This window comes from Chiloscyllium plagiosum, chromosome 23, assembly GCF_004010195.1.
Source record: "Chiloscyllium plagiosum isolate BGI_BamShark_2017 chromosome 23, ASM401019v2, whole genome shotgun sequence".
NCBI classification, from domain to species: Eukaryota; Metazoa; Chordata; class Chondrichthyes; order Orectolobiformes; family Hemiscylliidae; genus Chiloscyllium; species Chiloscyllium plagiosum.
Window position 1 is genome coordinate 45,643,486 of NC_057732.1, and position 18,770 is coordinate 45,662,255.

Consider the following 18,770-nt stretch of genomic DNA (forward strand, 5'->3'; position numbering starts at 1 on the left):
GAGTGTGCACACTCTCTCAGCCAAGCCTTGGGACAGTTGACCAGGAGGGGTGACCTTGCCCAGCTGCACTGGTAGGTTGGCTCTGTTGGTGGCACTCCTGCATCCGAAACAGAGTTTCCCAGCTCCGCCCGCCACCGAGGAATCCCTCGGGTGAGCTGTGAAATCAGGGTGCCATGAACAATTTGTGATCGGGTTTCAGACAATCCAATTTTGCTGTTTGAAGGAGGTTTTAGAATCCAAAAGGACTGCTGCATTGTCCTATAAAACAAGAGTGACTGGACCTTAAAGTGCCACTGAGCCATGATAAAACTCAAACTAAAATTCTTTCCTCCTCCTTGAACTTGCTATTTCAATCCCATTGAGCCCAATTGAGATCATTTTCAGTAAAAAAAAACATAGATATAACCTTCTTGATTGGTATGACTCAGATTTGTCTAGTCTGTACCATTCATCTCAGTGTCCATTTGGAAGACAGTCCACCAGCCAACATCCTCTGAATCCAGGAATCAGAAACATGGGAAGTCACCATTAAGTTCCATCTGACAGGTTTTTATCAACCATGGTGGGAGTGGTCCTTGCTAGACAGGCTCAGGACAAGCCAGTTCCCCTGAGCAGCCAACTGCCACTGGGACCTCAGCACGAGCCCCTCACGCACTTGTGCAGAAGTGCAAATCATGCCACACTTCTACCATGGAGGGTCCCCGCTGCAGATGAATCAGCAAACTCAACAAATGAGGCAGCAATTGGTTGCCTCCAGGGATATGCTCTCACTGAATTAAAGAAAGTGCGACATGACAAAATTTTGCCTTTAACAACTAATGCGTTTCCACTTTGACCAATGATGCATAACTGAGCCAGGGAGGTGTTACTTGCAATCCATTAGCTCATCCATTCTGTCAGCACAGCAATACTGCATGAACTAATCTCAAGCCTCAGTCCCTGTAGCTCTTGCTCCTGATTTCCAGCAATCCCTCTGGTAAAATGTGCAGAGATGCACAAATATTTGATGGGTGATAGAAACAGTCTTAATGATGCTGTTGCTCCACTGGTGAAGCAAGTTGTTGCTTGGCAAGTGTACAGCTTTTACCTGGTCATCTGAAGCTTCATCACAGGTTAGGCCACTTCAGAAGGAAAAGCAAGGGGTATGGGGAAATGCTTTCCAAACACTCAAATCATGCTTTGACCTGTTCAGTTTTCAGGTTGTCAAAGCAACACACTGTCCCATTTCAACCACTTGGATTCGCATTTTGAACCCTGTAAAATGTTCCAAAGTGCTTCAGAGGTCCATGATCAAACACAGAAGAGATCTGGAACCGGTGACCACAGATTTAGTTTATGAATTATCTTAAAAGGAGGACAGTGAGGTCAGAGGGAAAGGAACTCCACAGCTTAATAAACAAGGCAGTTGGAGAAATTGTCACTAATGGTTGGCAAAGGAAAAATTGAGAATGCACAAGAGGAAATATTCTGAGGAATAGAAAATTCTCAGAGTTGTAGGGTTGGGGGTGGGTTATGGGCAGAGGGAAGGACTAACAAAACAACGCTGTGGTCATATGAGGTGAAGGAGGGAGTGACATCACACAGCCAATCTGTTCCAGCAGCCTTGTGCAAACCTTTGTCACATCCAGAACTTGGTTTTCACTTACATAATGACAGCAGATCCCTTAACTGCTCAACAATACTGAATGGGAGCCAAAGTCAGTAACTGTGCAACAGGTTAAAATGTACTGATGCCGAGACAACACAAGGACATCTTGCTGAAGGGCACAGTCTTTCAGACAAAAACCTAATTTGGAAGATGTCACATCAAAGTCCTCCATTTCTTGGATTTGTTTTTTGTTTAAACATAATTCCCACACAGATACTGCCCATCAACATTGTCTGCACTTATAATCTCAATGTGATCGCTACCCAAATGGTATTCTAGTTAAACGCTTTCCTCTTGCTGTCAATTCAGCCAGAAAATTTAGACCCATCTCTTTTTTAAATCAATTTATTGGACGTGAACATTGTTGGCAAACACAAGGCTACACTTGTTGCTCATCCCTAATTCCCCTTGGGAATGTGATGGCGACCTTCTTGAACTGCTGCAGTCCTTATGGTGTAGGTCCCATTGTGCTGTTACATAAGGAGTTTTAGGGTTCTGAGCCAGCAGTGAAGGAACAGATACTAGCAGCTACAATGACGCCTAGTTTGGAAGACAATTGTGGTGTTCCCATATGTTTATTGCCCTTGCCCTTCTAGGTGGCAGTTTCTTGTCTGTAGATGTAGGTCTTGTAGTGAGGTCAGCCAGGTGGACCTCATAGAATATGAGTCCCCTGATTGGACCAGATTAACAGCCCCAATCAGGTAGCCCTGGCTGACGGATATAAACAGGAGAGTTCCCACTTCTGCAAAAAGGCCCAGGCTTGGACTATAACCCCCTACCCACCAACCATGTGCAGAATCAGGACTACAAAATGGTTCTAGCATTGGTTTCCAAAACTAGAAGCAAAGTCGTGACCTTTATTTCTTCCTCTTACTAATACCAAAACCTACTTCTGACAGGATCATTTAATGCATTTCTCATATCAGCTCAATTACATCAATCTAGACTGAATTCAATCCAATCATCCTGGGATTAATTTGAAACCAGGTCACGTTAACCCAGAAAGCAGGGTAATCCAGTGCTCCAATACACAGCCAAGTTCATGGTCTGCAAGAAACCTGAGATTGTTAGACAATTTTTCAGTTTTGCAAAATTCTTACAAACACTTTCAAAAAAGCTTCATTAGAATTGCTGTATTGTAGAGATACATTTCTCAACTGATGGTGCAGTAATAGAATGAAAAATTCAAATTAAAATAAAACTCCATTCACAGGAGAGTCAGGAGTTCTGTTCACTCTCGGAGCCAGTTCTGTGCTAGCTGAGTCAGTCAATGTCATGTACTGCGCATGTATAAATAAAAGGGTGACCTGGTGATGGGATACTGGCCTTCGTGGAGTTATTTCAGTCAGAGCCTTAACAAATTCCTGCCGTGTGTCTTGTGACAGTACACAGTGCTGGCATTTTCCTTTTTTTAGATCCTGACATATATCCTGTGTATTACAGGGGGTTTCTGTTTTTAAGATTTCAAGTTTTGCGTTTTTTTGTAAATACACCTGACCTATAAATTTGTGTGGTGCTTGTCTTGGAAAAGTTCATTGTATCATTCTGAAACCCCTATTTCCTCATTCTTTCATAATTTAAGTCAGACCAATGAAAATTATTACAAGAAAGTCTGAATCCAACTCATCAAACCTGTGACATTAAGAATCTCACCAGTCTATTCTTGATTCCTTTCATCCCTAACTGAACGAAGGGCAGTGTTGTTGAAGTCTCCAACCCTACCTGCTTTGCGTTTATATATTTGAAGTGTTGAAGCAACGTGCCAATATTGGCCAATTTTCAATCCTCCTACTGCAAGCTCCTGCCCACCAACCCATGGTCAATTGAGCAGGAAGATATCTGCAAGAAAGGGGGAACTAACAACAGAGCTGGTTCTGCACTGGCTAAGGCAAATGGATATCCAAGCACCCCCTGTCAAATGGGAAGTACTTTACAGCAGGCTGAAACAGGGGGAGGAGGGAAAACAGTGGGCACAATACACAGATTAAGATGGTAAAATTAATCATGCAAAATGCCAGTGAAAAATGTGATGACTTTATGGCGTATCAATGTGTCATAAAGCGAATGACCCAGGAGACAATATCCAATTTCTCAGCAGGAGCCACAGGCAACTTTCAATCAAAATGTCTTATATTTGTAATACCCTCTTCATTTTAAGCAAACACTTTAGGGAACAGAGGATTAATGCAATTATCAGCTCCTGCGTTTAATTTTACTCAGCATAATGATATTTTTTACGATCACGTGATATGGAAAATCTATATATATGTTGACTGGGCCATGATACAGTGCAGGTTGCACTGGATACACTTGTAATAATTGGGTGGTTTTCATCAATGTTGAAAGGTGTTACATGTTCAACTCTGATAATAGCAGGAAGGGATGCACGGAAATTGACAAAAATGCAAAGCCGATAGAATCTAGAACGGACGAGTGATCCATTCCCCACCAGCGTCAAAGCAGTTGATCCCAGTATCCCTGGATCCTTGGCAGGGAAAATGAAAACTGGCCGTGGCATCTGCTCCTGATAACTTATTGCTGGAAAATGCTCATGTGTGGCCAGCAGGTTTGAGCTGAATGAGGCTCAATGGCCAGGTCCTTTATAGTAAAGTCTGGCTGATGTGTCTATGGTAAGGTACTAGAAAATAGGAGGAAATCAAGGTTTACCATTGGGTGCTTTTGCAGGCCTGAAAATTGTGGGTGACGAGGGAATGAAACCAAAATAATCAAATGTTACGTGATTGCTTCTAACATAGAGGCTTCTGGTTTAGTTTTCTTTTTTGCTGAATGATTGACGTATGCAGAACAAATCCTGTGACTTTCTGAGGACGGTGTCTCAGTTTGCCATGATGTCGAAAAGTTCAGATCCACTGAGGGTTACACTATCTGACAGACAATTATTACTCCTTAGATGACTAAAGTTTAGAAGCAACTGTGAAAACTTTGCCACAAAAAAAACCCAATAACTGTGTAATTCAGTTTTGTATGGCACTGAGTACAGCATCACTTGCTCAGGTGACACAAAATTGTTTCAGGGCCTCTGTACGGAACACTGTCACTTGTGATCATTAACCTCTGATGTTGGCAGTGGTTGAGGTCTGGTAAAGGATTTTTAATTCAGCACAGCCTCCATTGGAATGAAGATGGCAGGGGAGGGGGGTGGACTTAACTGACATATGTCAGATATGTCACTGGGATATGATTTAATCCATATTCGAGAAAGCAGGAGGAAAGGGAGTGCCTCAACATAGGACTACAATCAGAAATAAGGGAGGATGCTTGAAGTTGCTCATTTTAACATTGCTAGCCACCCTACTGCAATTTTCTCCTTTAATTAATCCGTTACATTAACCTGTAAACTGTCAGGTCTTATAGAATCATAGAATCCCTACAGTGTAAACAGAAGCCATTCGGCCCATCTAGTCTGCACCGACCCTATGAATTGCATTCCACCCTCACACCCATTCCCTGTAACCCCACATTTCCCTTAGCTAACCCACCTCGCCTGCATATCCCTGTATGACCTCCCTGTGTCCTGTATGATCCTACAATTAAATAAGGCTGACTTTTAAGCAAAACTCTAGCCTCACTGTCAAAAATAGATGTTGAGACACAAAAGGAACCATAATGATGGCAGCTCGGACTGCTAAATAAAACCTTTCATTGCAAGTAACATTAAAAAGAAACTATTTTTGATTCAAATATGTCAAAAGATCTCCCAACGTGCTTTGCTCTCAGCGAATTATTTTGAAGTGCAAAAATGTTTGTTATGCAGGTACATATGGCAAACTATTTATAAAGATTAAAATATCACAATTACGTCAATGGGTTTAACAGTCTGCTGATATGCTTGAGCACCATTTTTAAAAAAAATGTTCATGGATGTGGTTGTCACTGACATTTATTACTTATCCCTAATTTGTTTGTAGATGGTGGTGATGAGAACATAAGAACTAGGTGCAGGAGTAGGCCATCTGGCCCTTCGAGCCTGATCTGCCATTCAATAAGATCATCCTTGATCTTTTTGTGGACTCAGCTCCACTTTCCTGCCCTCTCACCTATCCTGTCATTGTTCAAAAAAAAAGCTATCTTAGTTATTTACTGAATTAGCATCAACCACTTCACTGGGAAGGGAATTTCAAGTTCCTTTTCAATTCAGTCCTAAATCTGCTTCCCCTAATTTTGAGGCTGTGCCACATACCACTAAGGAAGGATTTTGACCCAGGAACAGTGATACATGTCTAAGTCAGCATGGTGTGTGGAGGGGAACTTGCAGGTGGCAGTGTTCCCATGCACTTTCTGCCCCTGTATTTTTGAGTGCAAGAAGTCGCAGGTTTGGAAGGTGCTGTCAGAAGAGTTAACAATATGAATTTGAGCAAGGAACATTTGATCATGGTGTCATTTTTTTGAACAGCCAAACAAATCATTTGATATTATATTAGATTACCTACAATGTGAAAACAGGCCATTTGGCCCAATAAATCCACACCGATCCTCCGAAGAGTAACCCATCCAGACCAATTCCCCTATTCTACATTTACTCCTGACTAATGCACCTAACACTATGGGCAATTTAGCACGGCCAATTCACCTGACCTGCTCGTCTCTGCATTAAATTTAGAGCTCTCAGTTTAATGATTCATCTGAAGAGTGGGAACTCCAACAAGTAGTGTGCTCTCAGCAATGTTCTGAAGTTGATGCACTCTTGTTTCTGAGTATGGCACAAACGTGTTAACATCTGACACAAATGGCAGTATATATGCAAGGAAGCAAAGCCAACATGCATTTCTTTATTTTTTTTAGGATGTGGCAAGACCCAATCTGTTGGTTCATGTAAATATTGCCTTGATGTCACTCTCCCCTTTACTCTGAAACGCTTGTGTCTGTCTTTGGACCAAAAAGATACAATGAGGTCTGGAACCAAACAATCTTGGCTTCAAATGGAGCAGTGACTGGGAATAAGGTGTTACTTGAAAGCACATCGACAACACCTTCCATTGTGATCCAAGGAGCATCACAAGTGACCACAGGCAAAACATTCAATATTTAACCGTAACGTAAAGTGGTAATTTTAAGAGCAAATCTTACAGTAATAAGCTGTTGTTTAAGCAGCCATATTACTTTGATGGTAGGGTCTATTAGATTAGATTATTTACAGTGTGGAAACAGGCCCTTTGGCCCAACAAGTCTACACCGACAAGAAACCCACCCAGACCTATTCCCCTACATTTACCCCTTCACCTAACACTATGGGCAATTTAGCATGGCCAATTCACCTAACCTGCACATCTTTGGACTGTGGGAGGAAACCAGAGCACCCGCAGGAAACCCACGCAGACACAGGGAGAATGTGCAAACTCCACACAGACAGTTGCCCAAGGCGGGAATTGAACCCGGGTCTCTGGTGCTGTGAGGGAACAGTGCTAACCACTGTGACACCGTGCCGCCCTATTGGTGAGTAGCAGCATGTAAGCTAAACTGCAAACTAGGTGGCCGTGGTGGGGAGTAGAATTTCCCGGAAATAGCCACTGAAGTTGAGAAGTGTCAAGAAATGGGACTGAATCAATCAATCTCACTGCATCCAAAAGCAGAAGAAAAAGGTATTACTATTTAACACTTATTCAATTAAAATTTTAATTTAAGACATGAATGAACATCAAATTGTAGAATTCAAAACCCTGAGTGTTTGAAGACGTTTAAGTAAAATTGGGCCCAAAGTTATGCCACTTTAAATGTAAAGCACATTCCCCTGGATTCTTTGTTAAAGCTTCATTCAAATCCTTTATCTGCAACGATCTTCTTAAAATCAAACTGTGTTACACTGACTTATCTGCAATTGGCTTCCTTAGATTAGCTTGGGATCACAATACTGATAAACACAAGAGCATTATCACCAGCCTGCAGTACAGGTTTCTTTGGTTTAAGCAGACTTGAGAACTGATAGTCTAGGATTCAATCACTGAAAGAGTCCAGTATTAGATGTGTCCTAGGAGTTCCCATGTACCGGAGATGGTAAGCTTGCATTGTCAATTGAAAGGCTGGTGGATTATGGCTCTTCTTGAGCAAGTATTAACAACTCACTGGCTCCATGATGATCAGTGACTCCACTGTGTGGAACTGGAACTACACAGTATTGGGTGGCTTCAGGTTGGATGTTGAACTAATTCTTGGGTGGGGCACAAGTTGACCTCAGCATTGTGAATGCAACAACAAAAGAGCTGGATTTTCCTGCACTGACCACCTCGTACAGTAGAAACCCCACACTGATTATGCTTCGAATTGAAAAAGCTAACCTTGGGTCTCTTGTGCACTCACAAGATCGTGAGCCAAGAACAAAGGTTTAAACTGACCAATTGGAGGTGGAAATGCTGCTAACACAGAGGATAAATTACAAGTGCAAGATTCCAGGAATGGATATAAGGTGGAGTGGGAAATGGGATTGAGTGGATCCTCAGTTATTGAAGGTTTTCATTCACCAGTGCCTCCGTGACCACAGGACGTCCCAGCGAATGAAGTACTGTTGGAGTATTATACTGGTGTAATGGTGACAGATAATTTGCAAACATGAAGGTGTCAACAAACAGTAATATGAGCAGGAACAGAGTCATTTATTCATGGATAAACATTGGCCAATACACCAGGGATAGCTCCCTTGCTCTTCAAATAATGCAGTGGGATCTTCTCCATCTACCTGAGAGAATAGAAATCTCTTAGTTTAATGTTTCATTTGAAAGACACTCCTGTAGTACTGCACTGGAGAGTTAACCTCAATGATTATGCTCAAGCCTTGAGAGCAGGGCTTGAACCTCCAACATTCTAACTCTCAGGTCCCAGTGCTAACATGGAGCCATCACTTCCGTACTGAGTATCTATGATGTGAACAAGATTTTCTTATAGAATCCCAGAATCCCTACAGTGCAGAAGGAGGCCGTTCGGTCCATTGAATCTGCATCGACCATCTGGCGAAAAAGACTAATCCACCTAACCTAGACATCCCTGGCCACTACAAACAATTTAGCAGGGTCAATCCACCTAACCTGTACATCTGGGGTCTGTGGAAGGAAACCCACACAGGCACAGGAAGTACATGCAAGCTCCACACAGACCATCACCTGAGGATGGTATTGTACCCGGGTCCCTGGCGCTGTAGGGCAGCAACACTAACCACCGAGCCACTGTGCCTCTGCTTCTGACTCTTCTGCGTGGAGACACAGGGTTTGACACAAAATTTAAAAATCATTCTGCATTCAGGACGCTGGGATGGGCTGGAACAAGAAACATTGTTACAGAGTGGGCATTCTTAACAGGAGTGAGCTCAAGCCCAGGTCCACTTGTGACCAAAACCTCTTTGGTGCATCTGCAACAGCATTTGGGTTAGATTTTCCAAGATTGCTGATCTGGATACCATTGTCTTTTCAAAATAGTGGCAAAAGTGAGGACTGCAGATGCTGGAAACCAGAGTTTAGATCAAAGTGGTGCTGGAAACGCACAGCAGGTCCTGCTCCTCAGATGCTGCCTGACCTGCTGTGCTTTTCCAGCACGATTCTGATCTAAACTCTTTTCAAAATGGTGCCCTACCATATCCTACGCTGGAAAACCCAAAGGTCTAGCCTGGGATGAAAGGAAATTGGTGCTGCTATTTCACATGCTTAAAGTGGCAATTTATCAAGTTGTGCGCAATGAAACATCAAATTATGCCACTGGCAAATGATTTGATCACTTGCACAGTGAGATTTAAAATAGTAATTCAGTACAAGCAGTTATCACTTTGCAGAATACTTGCTAATCTTAGCCAGAAATTCATTAAATAATGGGAAAAAAATTATAATTTAAAAAAAGTCATTAGAAATGTTCTGAAGAAGTTCATTTCTTTTCCCCCCACAGCTTAATTCTACAATAGGGACCCATCCATTTTAGGAACTCTATCTCCTGGGCCCAGTCTAAAATGAGACAAACTCATACTTTACAAGGAGCACCATTTTTGATACCTGATTTAAAGTGGAGAAATTAATTACTCCTGAAGTAAACCGACCAGCCATTGTGATGTGTTCCTGACCCATTTGATCTAATACAGAAGACTCAGTCAGTCATTCATGGGGCAATTTAAGTGAGCTACAGATTTTTCACATTTATAATAGCATTTTAGAAACACACACTCACCAGTGTGACTTTCTACATTAAATTCAGCCCTTTCCTGACAATGGAAAATATCAGAAAATAAAGAACTAAATTTCAAAACCTGTCAGCTAATTCCCTGGAAGAATCTTTCGGCCATCTCAGAGCCATAGAGATATACAGAACTGAAACAGACCCTTCGCTCCAACTTGTCCATGTTGACCAGATATCCTGAATTAATCTGGTCCCATTTACCAGCTCTTGGCCCATATCCCTCCAAACCCTCCCTATTCATATACCCATCTAGATGCCTTTACAATGTTGTAATTGTACCAGCCTCCACCACTTCCTCTGGCAGCTCGTACCATACAGACACCATCCTCTGCTTGAAAAAGTTGCCCCTTGGGTCCCTTTTAAATCTTTTCCTCTCTCACCCTAAACCTATACTGTTTAGTATTGGGGAAAAAGACCTCATCTCTTTATCGTATCCATGCTCCTCATGATTTTATAAATCTCCGTAAGGTCACCCATCAGCCTCCGATGCTGTAGGGAAAATAGCCTGAGAGTATTCAGCCTCTCCCTGTAGCTCAAATCCTCCATCCCTGGAAACATTCTTGTAAACCTTTTCTGAACCCTTTCAAGTTTCACAACATCCCTCCTATAGCAAGTTGAATGTATCGTGTTCAATAATGAAATTGTGGACATGTACAAGCCTGATCAAAACCTCATTTAGAAATCACACTCTCGTATAAAACACAATCTCTCAGGGACCTGCCTTCCCTGAGCCATGGCAGTTTGAGCAATAAAACATATTGATGTAGCAAGGCTTGATAGCTTCCATTAGTCAGGGAGGTGGCACAGAAGTGCTTATTTTGGACTAAAATTTTGAGAAACTACTTAATTTAAAGGCTTATGCATCTTTGCAATTCTCTACATCACAGGGTTACGGATGTTCTATCACTGAATACAATTACGGTTGAAATAGACAGATCTTTGGTGTCTCAGAAGGTGAGGGAAAGATCAGTCATATCAGATTGAATGGCAGAGCAGGCTTGATATGCTGTATGATCTACACCTGCTCCTATTTCTTGTGGAGTAATGTCACGGAAGGAAAAAGCATGTGGACAAAGTGAGAACAGTGGGCTTGGTTGATTTCAGCCTGGATTTATGGTGAACTGAATTCTCCTTTGGCTCATGTGTTTTCTCATTTCCAAAAATTCAGAATCACGCCACGTACAATCAGAGCTTTTAGCCTGGAGATACCCCACTGGGCCTGGACATTCTGCTTTCTACCCAGATCCAACAGCAATAGCAGGACATGTGGGTGAGTAAAGTACTCATGCCAAAGTCAAGACCCACCAAAATAAAGTTACACTTCAATCCTAAACCATCAGGTGTGAGCTGCCAGAGTCAGTGTGTGTTGGCACTTTGCCCAGTGGATACTTGCCTATCTAAATGAAGCTGTTTGAATATAAAACATGATCAGACTGTGGAAAGGCTCTGCTAAACCGTGCAGTGAATTTATCACATCTCTACATCAAAAAAACACCTAGGCTCACGTGCCAACATTACTACTTGTTTTCTTGTGAGGAAACAACAAGTTAGTGAGTTTCCCTTAAAGTAGTAACTCAAGTTGAATTGGAATGACATTGTATATAAACAACACAAGTCAGCTGTCACATGCAGAGTATGGCTGCAGCAGAAAGAATATAAATTAAATTGAATTCAGGTGACATTGCATCAAATCTGCACCCCACATCATAAGTATCTCTCCCAATTTTTGTTCATGTTGTGGAAGCATAAATTAGGAGGGCTATGCACAGGGTGTTGATCTAATATTGTTTGTCTTTACAATATTATCCGTCATTGTACTCACTCCTAAAATCACCATCATTATTTCCTGACTGGCTCCAGTTGTTCGCAAACCAAACCATCCTTGCTGTGTCCCTCTCAGCATCTCTCTTACAGTACTCCATTGCAACACTCTGCCATGTTCAATCATTTTATGACACCTTATGTATAACACATCAGGAATAGCATCACAGACGATCGACCACATGCTGTATACATGTCATTTTACAGGGAGCCAGTGAAATGGGTTTACCTGGACTTGTCAATGCTCCGAGTGCTCCTGTTGCCGCGGTGAGAGGGTTGGCATTTGTGGTGGCTGTGTTCTGAGCTGCTGCAGCAGCTGCCGCCAAGGTTGCTAGGTTTTGTAGTTGCAAAGCGTTCATACCTAAGTGGGGGGAAACACAAATAACCTCAGGTATGTTTGACAGCTTCTATTTACTCCAGGAAAACACTAATATTTTTGCAGTGATGGGATCTACTTCAACTGGAATAATGTTATCCAAACCTCCTCTCATTAGCCAGGGACACTAGTCTCTTAACACACTGAAATACTTCATGAGCAATGTTTTGAGGAGAAAAACAAATGTTAGCAACTGAAGGATGGCCCTCAAATTAAAACACAAAAGAAAGATGTAATGAAAACATAATTGTTGGAAATACAAGAGCATGACAGTTTATAACTGAAGGAAGAGAATTACTATTTCAGGTACAGACCCTTCATTTAAACTTACTTATAGGTGTATACACTTATTATAATCAAGGAGTTAATTTCCAGTGTTTTTCCAGATGCTGCTGGGCCCTTTCAGCACAGTGGCTCAGTGGTTAGCACTGCTGCCTCACAGCGCCAGGGACCCAGGTTCGATTCCAGCCTCGGGCACCTGTCTGTGTGGAGTTTGCACATTCTCCCTGTGCCTGTGTGGGTTTCTGCTGAGTGCTCCGGTTTCCTCCCACAATCCAAAGATGTGCAGGTTAGGGTGAAATGGCCATGCTAAATTATCTATAGTGTTCAGGGATGTGTAGGTTAGGTGCATTAGTCAGGACTAAATATAGGATAATAGGGTAGGGGAATGGATCTGGGTGGGTTGCTATTCGGAGAGTCGGGATGGAATTGTTGGGCCGAAGTGCCTGTTCCCACACTGAAGGGATTTTATCATCTAGTTTGCTCCAGCATCTGAAAATATTCTCCTTATCGCAGACATGTAGCCCTCACCATTAATCAATGCAGAATGGTCAATCAGAAAAATAAAAGCCATTTAATAGATCTGGGGAAGAGTTTCTTTCCTTTATCCTGATGGTGTTACTTTTGTAAACTCAAAGAGACCTGAAAATCACAAATACATCATTGGAATACAGAGGAGTTTAAAAACAAAACATGCAACTAACGTCCAGACCCTTGAAGCTGTTCACATTGTATTAAAACAGCACTTCATTCCCTATCAACACAAGGTCCTGGAGAGTAGTTACATTTAGATTAGATTAGATTGCTTCCAGTGTGGAAACAGGCCCTTCAGCCCAACAAGTCCACACCGACCCTCCGAAGAGCAACCCACCCAGACCCATTCCCCTACATTTGCCCCTTCACCTAACACTAGGGGCAATTTAGCGTGGCCAATTCACCTAACCTGCACATTTTTGGACTGCGGGAGGAAACCAGAGCACCCGGACGAAACCCACGCAGACACTGGGAGAATGTGCAAACTTCACACAGACAGTTGCCTGAAGCGGGAATTGAACTCAGGTCTCTGGCGCTGTGAGGCAGCAGTGCTAACCACTGTGCCACCGTGCCGCCCACTGGTATTCAATGTTCTTCTGATGATGTGCCCCAACCAAATGCTGATCATTTCTCCCTCTGATACTGGCTAGTCTCCATTCATTACTAGCATTGTCTCGATCTAGCATTTCTGGACCTCTGCTCCCCTTCACAAGTCCTGAAGTCTGATGGGATTAGATTCTGCAAAACTGTTTAGTTTCAGTCATATATAACTTCATCACTCCATGGCAGCCTCTAGCAATGGGCACAGCTGACCCAATGTGGTACATTCTGCTTGTTTCCTTAGACCTTTTTATCTTTTTAATGGTTTCTCTTTTACTCGAATCAGAGCACACTCTCCGTACGCATTCCACACTCTGCAGTAATTGCAGAAGAAGGAACTCTCCCATTTGCTGAGGATACTCTTGGTTTAGATGAGGATGAAGGTGACCCATTGTCAGCTTGTCGCTGTGACTTGATTACTTCACCATTGTCCAAGTTGACTGGGATATTCTAGGATAACTGGCAGGCCTTGTAAAACTGTACCCCAACAGTAATCAGCACATTCAGGAGTGGCAAGAGGATAATCAATAACAAAAGGAAGCAGAAAGCGTCAGATCGAGATAATGATTTGGAGATGACGGTATTGGACTGGGGTGGACAAAGTTAAAAGTCACACAACATCAGGTTATAGTCCAACAGGTTCAATTGGAAGCACTAGCTTTCTGAGCACTGCTCCTTCATCAGGTGGTTGTGGAGGACAACACCATACAACCTTGTCACGGTGGACGCTGCAGGACATGTCAGAGTGTCGACCTGGACACCACCATTACACGTGGGGACACCATCCACCACGTACGTGGCAGGTACTCATGTGACTCAGCCAACGTTGTCTATCTCATATGCTGCAGGCAAGGATGCCCTGAGGCATGGTACATTGGCGAGACTGAGCAGAGGCTACAGCAACGGATGAATGGGCACCGCACAACAATCACCAGACAGGAGTGTTCCCTCCCAGACGGAGAACACTTCAGTGGTCCACGACATTCGTCCTTGGACCTTCAGGTGACCGTCCTCCAAGTGAACTTTGGGATAGGCAACAACGAAAACTGGTCGAGCAGAGGCTGATAGCTAAGTTCGGTACCCATGGGGATGGCCTCAACTGGGACCTTGGTTTTATGTCACACTGCACATGACCTAATTGCACTATATATGCACACAGACACTCCCAGACACAGACACACACCCCTACAGGCCCATACACTCACACATACACCCCCACACTCACAAATGCACCCTCTCACAGACTTATACCCCTTGACACTCACACTCATACACACACTCTCTCACAGACACTCATAACCCACCCCCCCACACATATACATTTAAATTTGTGGGGTGAATTTGTACCTGCAGAATTACATTTTATTTTGCTCAAAAACTTCATGAATCCATGTAAGATTCTGTAAATCCCTTTTTTAGATTAGAATCAGTCTGACCATTGTGGCACAGACAGTCTCACACAGGGCACCTCACGTCTTAAATGCATTATGACACCAATTGTTAAAGTTCACTTGAGAATGTAACATTTAAATGTTCTGTGATTTACATATGAAAGAACTGAAACCAGTAATGTTCATTCTAAAACATGAAAGACTTAACAAACAACCCAGATCCTTTTCAATATATAATTTTAGTTGCATCACACTGGGAACTTTTGCAATAAATTCTGTGTCTTACGATCTTATGCTCCACACCCACCTGATGAAGGAGCAGCACTCCGAAAGCTAGTGCTTTCGAATAAACCTGTTGGACTATAACCTGGTGTTGCGAGATAAAAGTGGAATGCATGCATAACGTTCTTTCCAAGACCTTGGCTGATTGATTAGGCAAGGTGAACATGTGAGGAGGTAACAATTAACTGGCTCATCAAATCAGCACCAGGCTTATCATGAAAACATTGTTCTCCTCCCCACTGCTGTTACATGTGGGAACAGAGGGTCATAGAGATGTATGGCATGGAAACAGACTCTTCGGTCCAAACTGTCAAAGTCAACCAGATATCCCAACCCAATCTAGTCCCACCTGCCAGCACCCGGCCCATATCCCTCCAAACCCTTCCTTATTCATATACCCATCCAAATGCCTTTTAAATGTTGCAGTTGTACCAGCCTCAACCACTTCCTCTGGCAGCTCATTCTATACACATACCACCCTCTGTGTGAAAATGTTGCCCCTTAGGTGTCTTTTATATCCTTCTCCTCTCACCTTAAACCTATGCCCTCTTGTTCTGGACTTCCCGACACCAGGGAAAAGACTTTGCCTATTTATCCTATCCATGCCCCTCATAATTTTGTAAACCTCTATAAAATTAGATTATTAGATTAGATTAGATTAGATTAGATTACTTTACAGTGTGGAAACAGGCCCTTCGGCCCAACAAGTCCACACCGCCCCGCCGAAGCCCAAACCACCCATACCCCTACGTTTACCCCTTATCTAACACTACGGGCAATTTAGCATGGCCAATTCATCTGACCTGCTCTTTGGACTGTGGGAGGAAACCGGAGCACCCGGAGGAAACCCACGCAGACACGGGGAGAACGTGCAAACTCCACACAGTCAGTCGCCTGAGGCGGGAATTGAACCCGGGTCTCTGGTGCTGTGAGGAAGCAGTGCTAACCACTGTGCCACCGTGCCACCCACCATAAGGTTCCCCCTCAGCCTCCGACGCTCCAGGGAAAACAGCACCAGCCTGTTCAGCCTCTCCCTATAGCTCAAATCCTCCAACCCTGGCAACATCCTTGTAAATCTTTTCCGAACCCTTTCAAGTTTCAAAACATCTTTCCGATAGGAAGGAGACCAAAATTGCACGCAATATTCTAACAGTGGCCTAAGCAATGTACTATACAGCCGCAATATGACCTCTCAACTCCTGTATTCAATATTCTGACCAATAAAGGAAAGCATACCAAATGCCTTCTTCACTATCCTATCTACCTGCGACTCCACTTTCAAGGAGCTATGAACCTGCACTCCAAGGTCTCTTTGTTCAGCAACACCCCCTAGGCCATGTGGCAGAAACTGGACCTTTCTGCTTTCTGAGGGCAGAAACAGATGCAAAATGGCCCAGTTATGGAGATCAATAGCCTGAACCCTGCTGAAACATCCAATTCATTGTATAGATGATCCTGCTGGATGTAATTTGTTTCTCGTCAGAAACATGTTGATAATCTGACTGCACAAGCAAAGTTCTACAGGTGTCCTGACCAAAATTCCTTTTTCAACCAAACAAATGATTAATTGTTTGATTTATAAGTTTGTCATATTTTGGGATTGTGTCTTTAGTGTAACACAAAACAGAAGAATGTAGGTGATCACATGATCTACTCCGAATTCTCCCCAACAAGTCTCGGTGGCTTGGTTGGTACAGGTGTTGGAATTAGAAGTTTTATGAAAAGATCTATTTTGAACCGTTAGCCGAATTCAAAAAGAGAGTCGAGTCAGTGGTCCAGAGGAAGGTTAATTGGTGTTTCCAACTGGCACACAAGGCCCTTATGATTCACATTATCATGGAGATGGATTTTGGAAATAGAAATGTTCATAACAATTCATTATAGCATTGTTACAGGTTCTTTAAGATATAACTGAACTTCACAGAGGCAAGATAGTTTGAAGGACCTGATAGAGACAATTTAAACACATCCTGCACCTGAAGCAGAGAAAATACTGACACTACAGTTCACCACACTGCATACACTGCACTCAGACTGAAGAAGAGCTCATGAAGATTTTTAAGAGATTGGAAGATTTGTGTAGCTTGGGCTGAAGGGGAGGAGTTGTCATGATAACCCTCACAATGAAAGTTCGTTCTGGATTTAGAAATGATATCATTTGGAACAGACAATAATGGAAGCCATTTGGCATTGGAGTATAGCCTCAGGTTGGTTCTGGAGGAGTTAAATGTTTCCTGAAGAAGGGCTTATGCTCGAAACGTCGATTCTCCTGTTCCCTGGATGCTGCCTGACCTGCTGCGCTTTTCCAGCAACACATTTTCAGCTCTGATCTCCAGCATTTGCAGTCCTCACTTTCTTCTTCAATAACAGTGTAATATACAGAATTTTTTGTCATTTTAAACGCTAAATGGGAAACCTTTCTGTGATTCAGTGCACAAGTTACCCAAAGAATAGTACTTTGGCAGTAATTTGCTTGATCAATAGAAGTTTAAATGTGAAATCTTCTTATTTGATCCTTCCAGATGCTAGAAACTCAAATGTCTCTTTTTAAAAAATAGTTATTGGTCTCTCTAGGGATTGTACACATATCACTTCAGTTTACGTGACGCTGTGTGAGAGAACAGTGGGCACTGTGTTCTGTTATAAACAGCAAAACACTCCAAAAAGTAATCTGTTGTTCATGGAAGTGCTCTGAAATGTTCTGACAATGCAATAAGGTGCATTAAAAGTCCCAACAATTCAATTTTTATGTTCTTTCTCTCCTTGCATACTTGTATTAAGTGTTGGCTGAGGAGAATGGGGCGGCCTTCATTACCCTTATATGCAATGTGCGAATCTAGTCCAGTATGAACTGGGTTGATAATATGATTCCACTGTTGGGAACCTGGTCTCGATCTCTGTCTGGTGGGACCGGATAATATTCATCATCAATAAAAACTGAAATATGCATGACATTTTCTATAAAATATGATGTAAGCACTGGAATAGAAAGGAAAATTGCACAAGAAAAATCCCATTTAGCCCAACAACAATAGAAACAGGTTGTATTTATATAGCACCTTTAAGGCAAAAAACAAACATTGCAAGGTACTTTATGGCAGCGTTTTCAGAAATAAAAACTTGACACTGAATTACATAAAGAGATGTCAGCAAAAACTACAAACAATCTCATCAAAGAGGAAGGTTCAAAATGGATCTCAAAGGTAGAAAGACAGAAAGAGTATGAGAGAAGAGGTTTTTGAGTTGTGGGGGCAAGTTTCGAGATTATATCTCAGGCAGCTAAAGCAAATGAAAATTGGGGAAAGTGCCACACAATAGAATCAGAGAAGCGCAAATAATATTGAGGAGTGTAAGGTTTGAGGAAGTTATGTAGATAGGAAGGGGTGAGGTTGGGAAGGAATTCAGAAAGAAGAATGAGAATTATAAAATTTTGGGACCTGGAGCCAAAACAGAGAATGCAGGGGTAATGGGTAAACGGGACTTGGTGCAAGTGCAGGCTCAGACGTGGATGCACAGTTTGCTTTGCTATAGAAATCCATTTGAATAGACCATGAAATTCTAACCAATCCATTTGGTAGCGACTTAAACACAAAACGAGATTATTTAGTTCAGGATGCTTCACCCTGAGCTCCATACTCTAATTCCACTTTTCCTCCCTTTCTCCATATTC

General features: G+C 42.5%; 1 protein-coding gene across 22 annotated transcripts in view; it reads right to left on the bottom strand.

The window, feature by feature from the left end:
- The window catches only part of celf2 (cugbp, Elav-like family member 2), an 874,451-nt gene that overhangs the window by 16,316 nt on the left and 839,365 nt on the right, over window positions 1-18,770 (bottom strand). For all 22 annotated transcript variants that reach the window (XM_043714095.1, XM_043714096.1, XM_043714089.1 and 19 more), the window contains one exon: window positions 11,868-11,999. In XM_043714095.1, coding sequence (XP_043570030.1) covers window positions 11,868-11,999 — 132 coding nt within the window. The remainder of the gene's footprint in view (window positions 1-11,867; window positions 12,000-18,770) is intronic.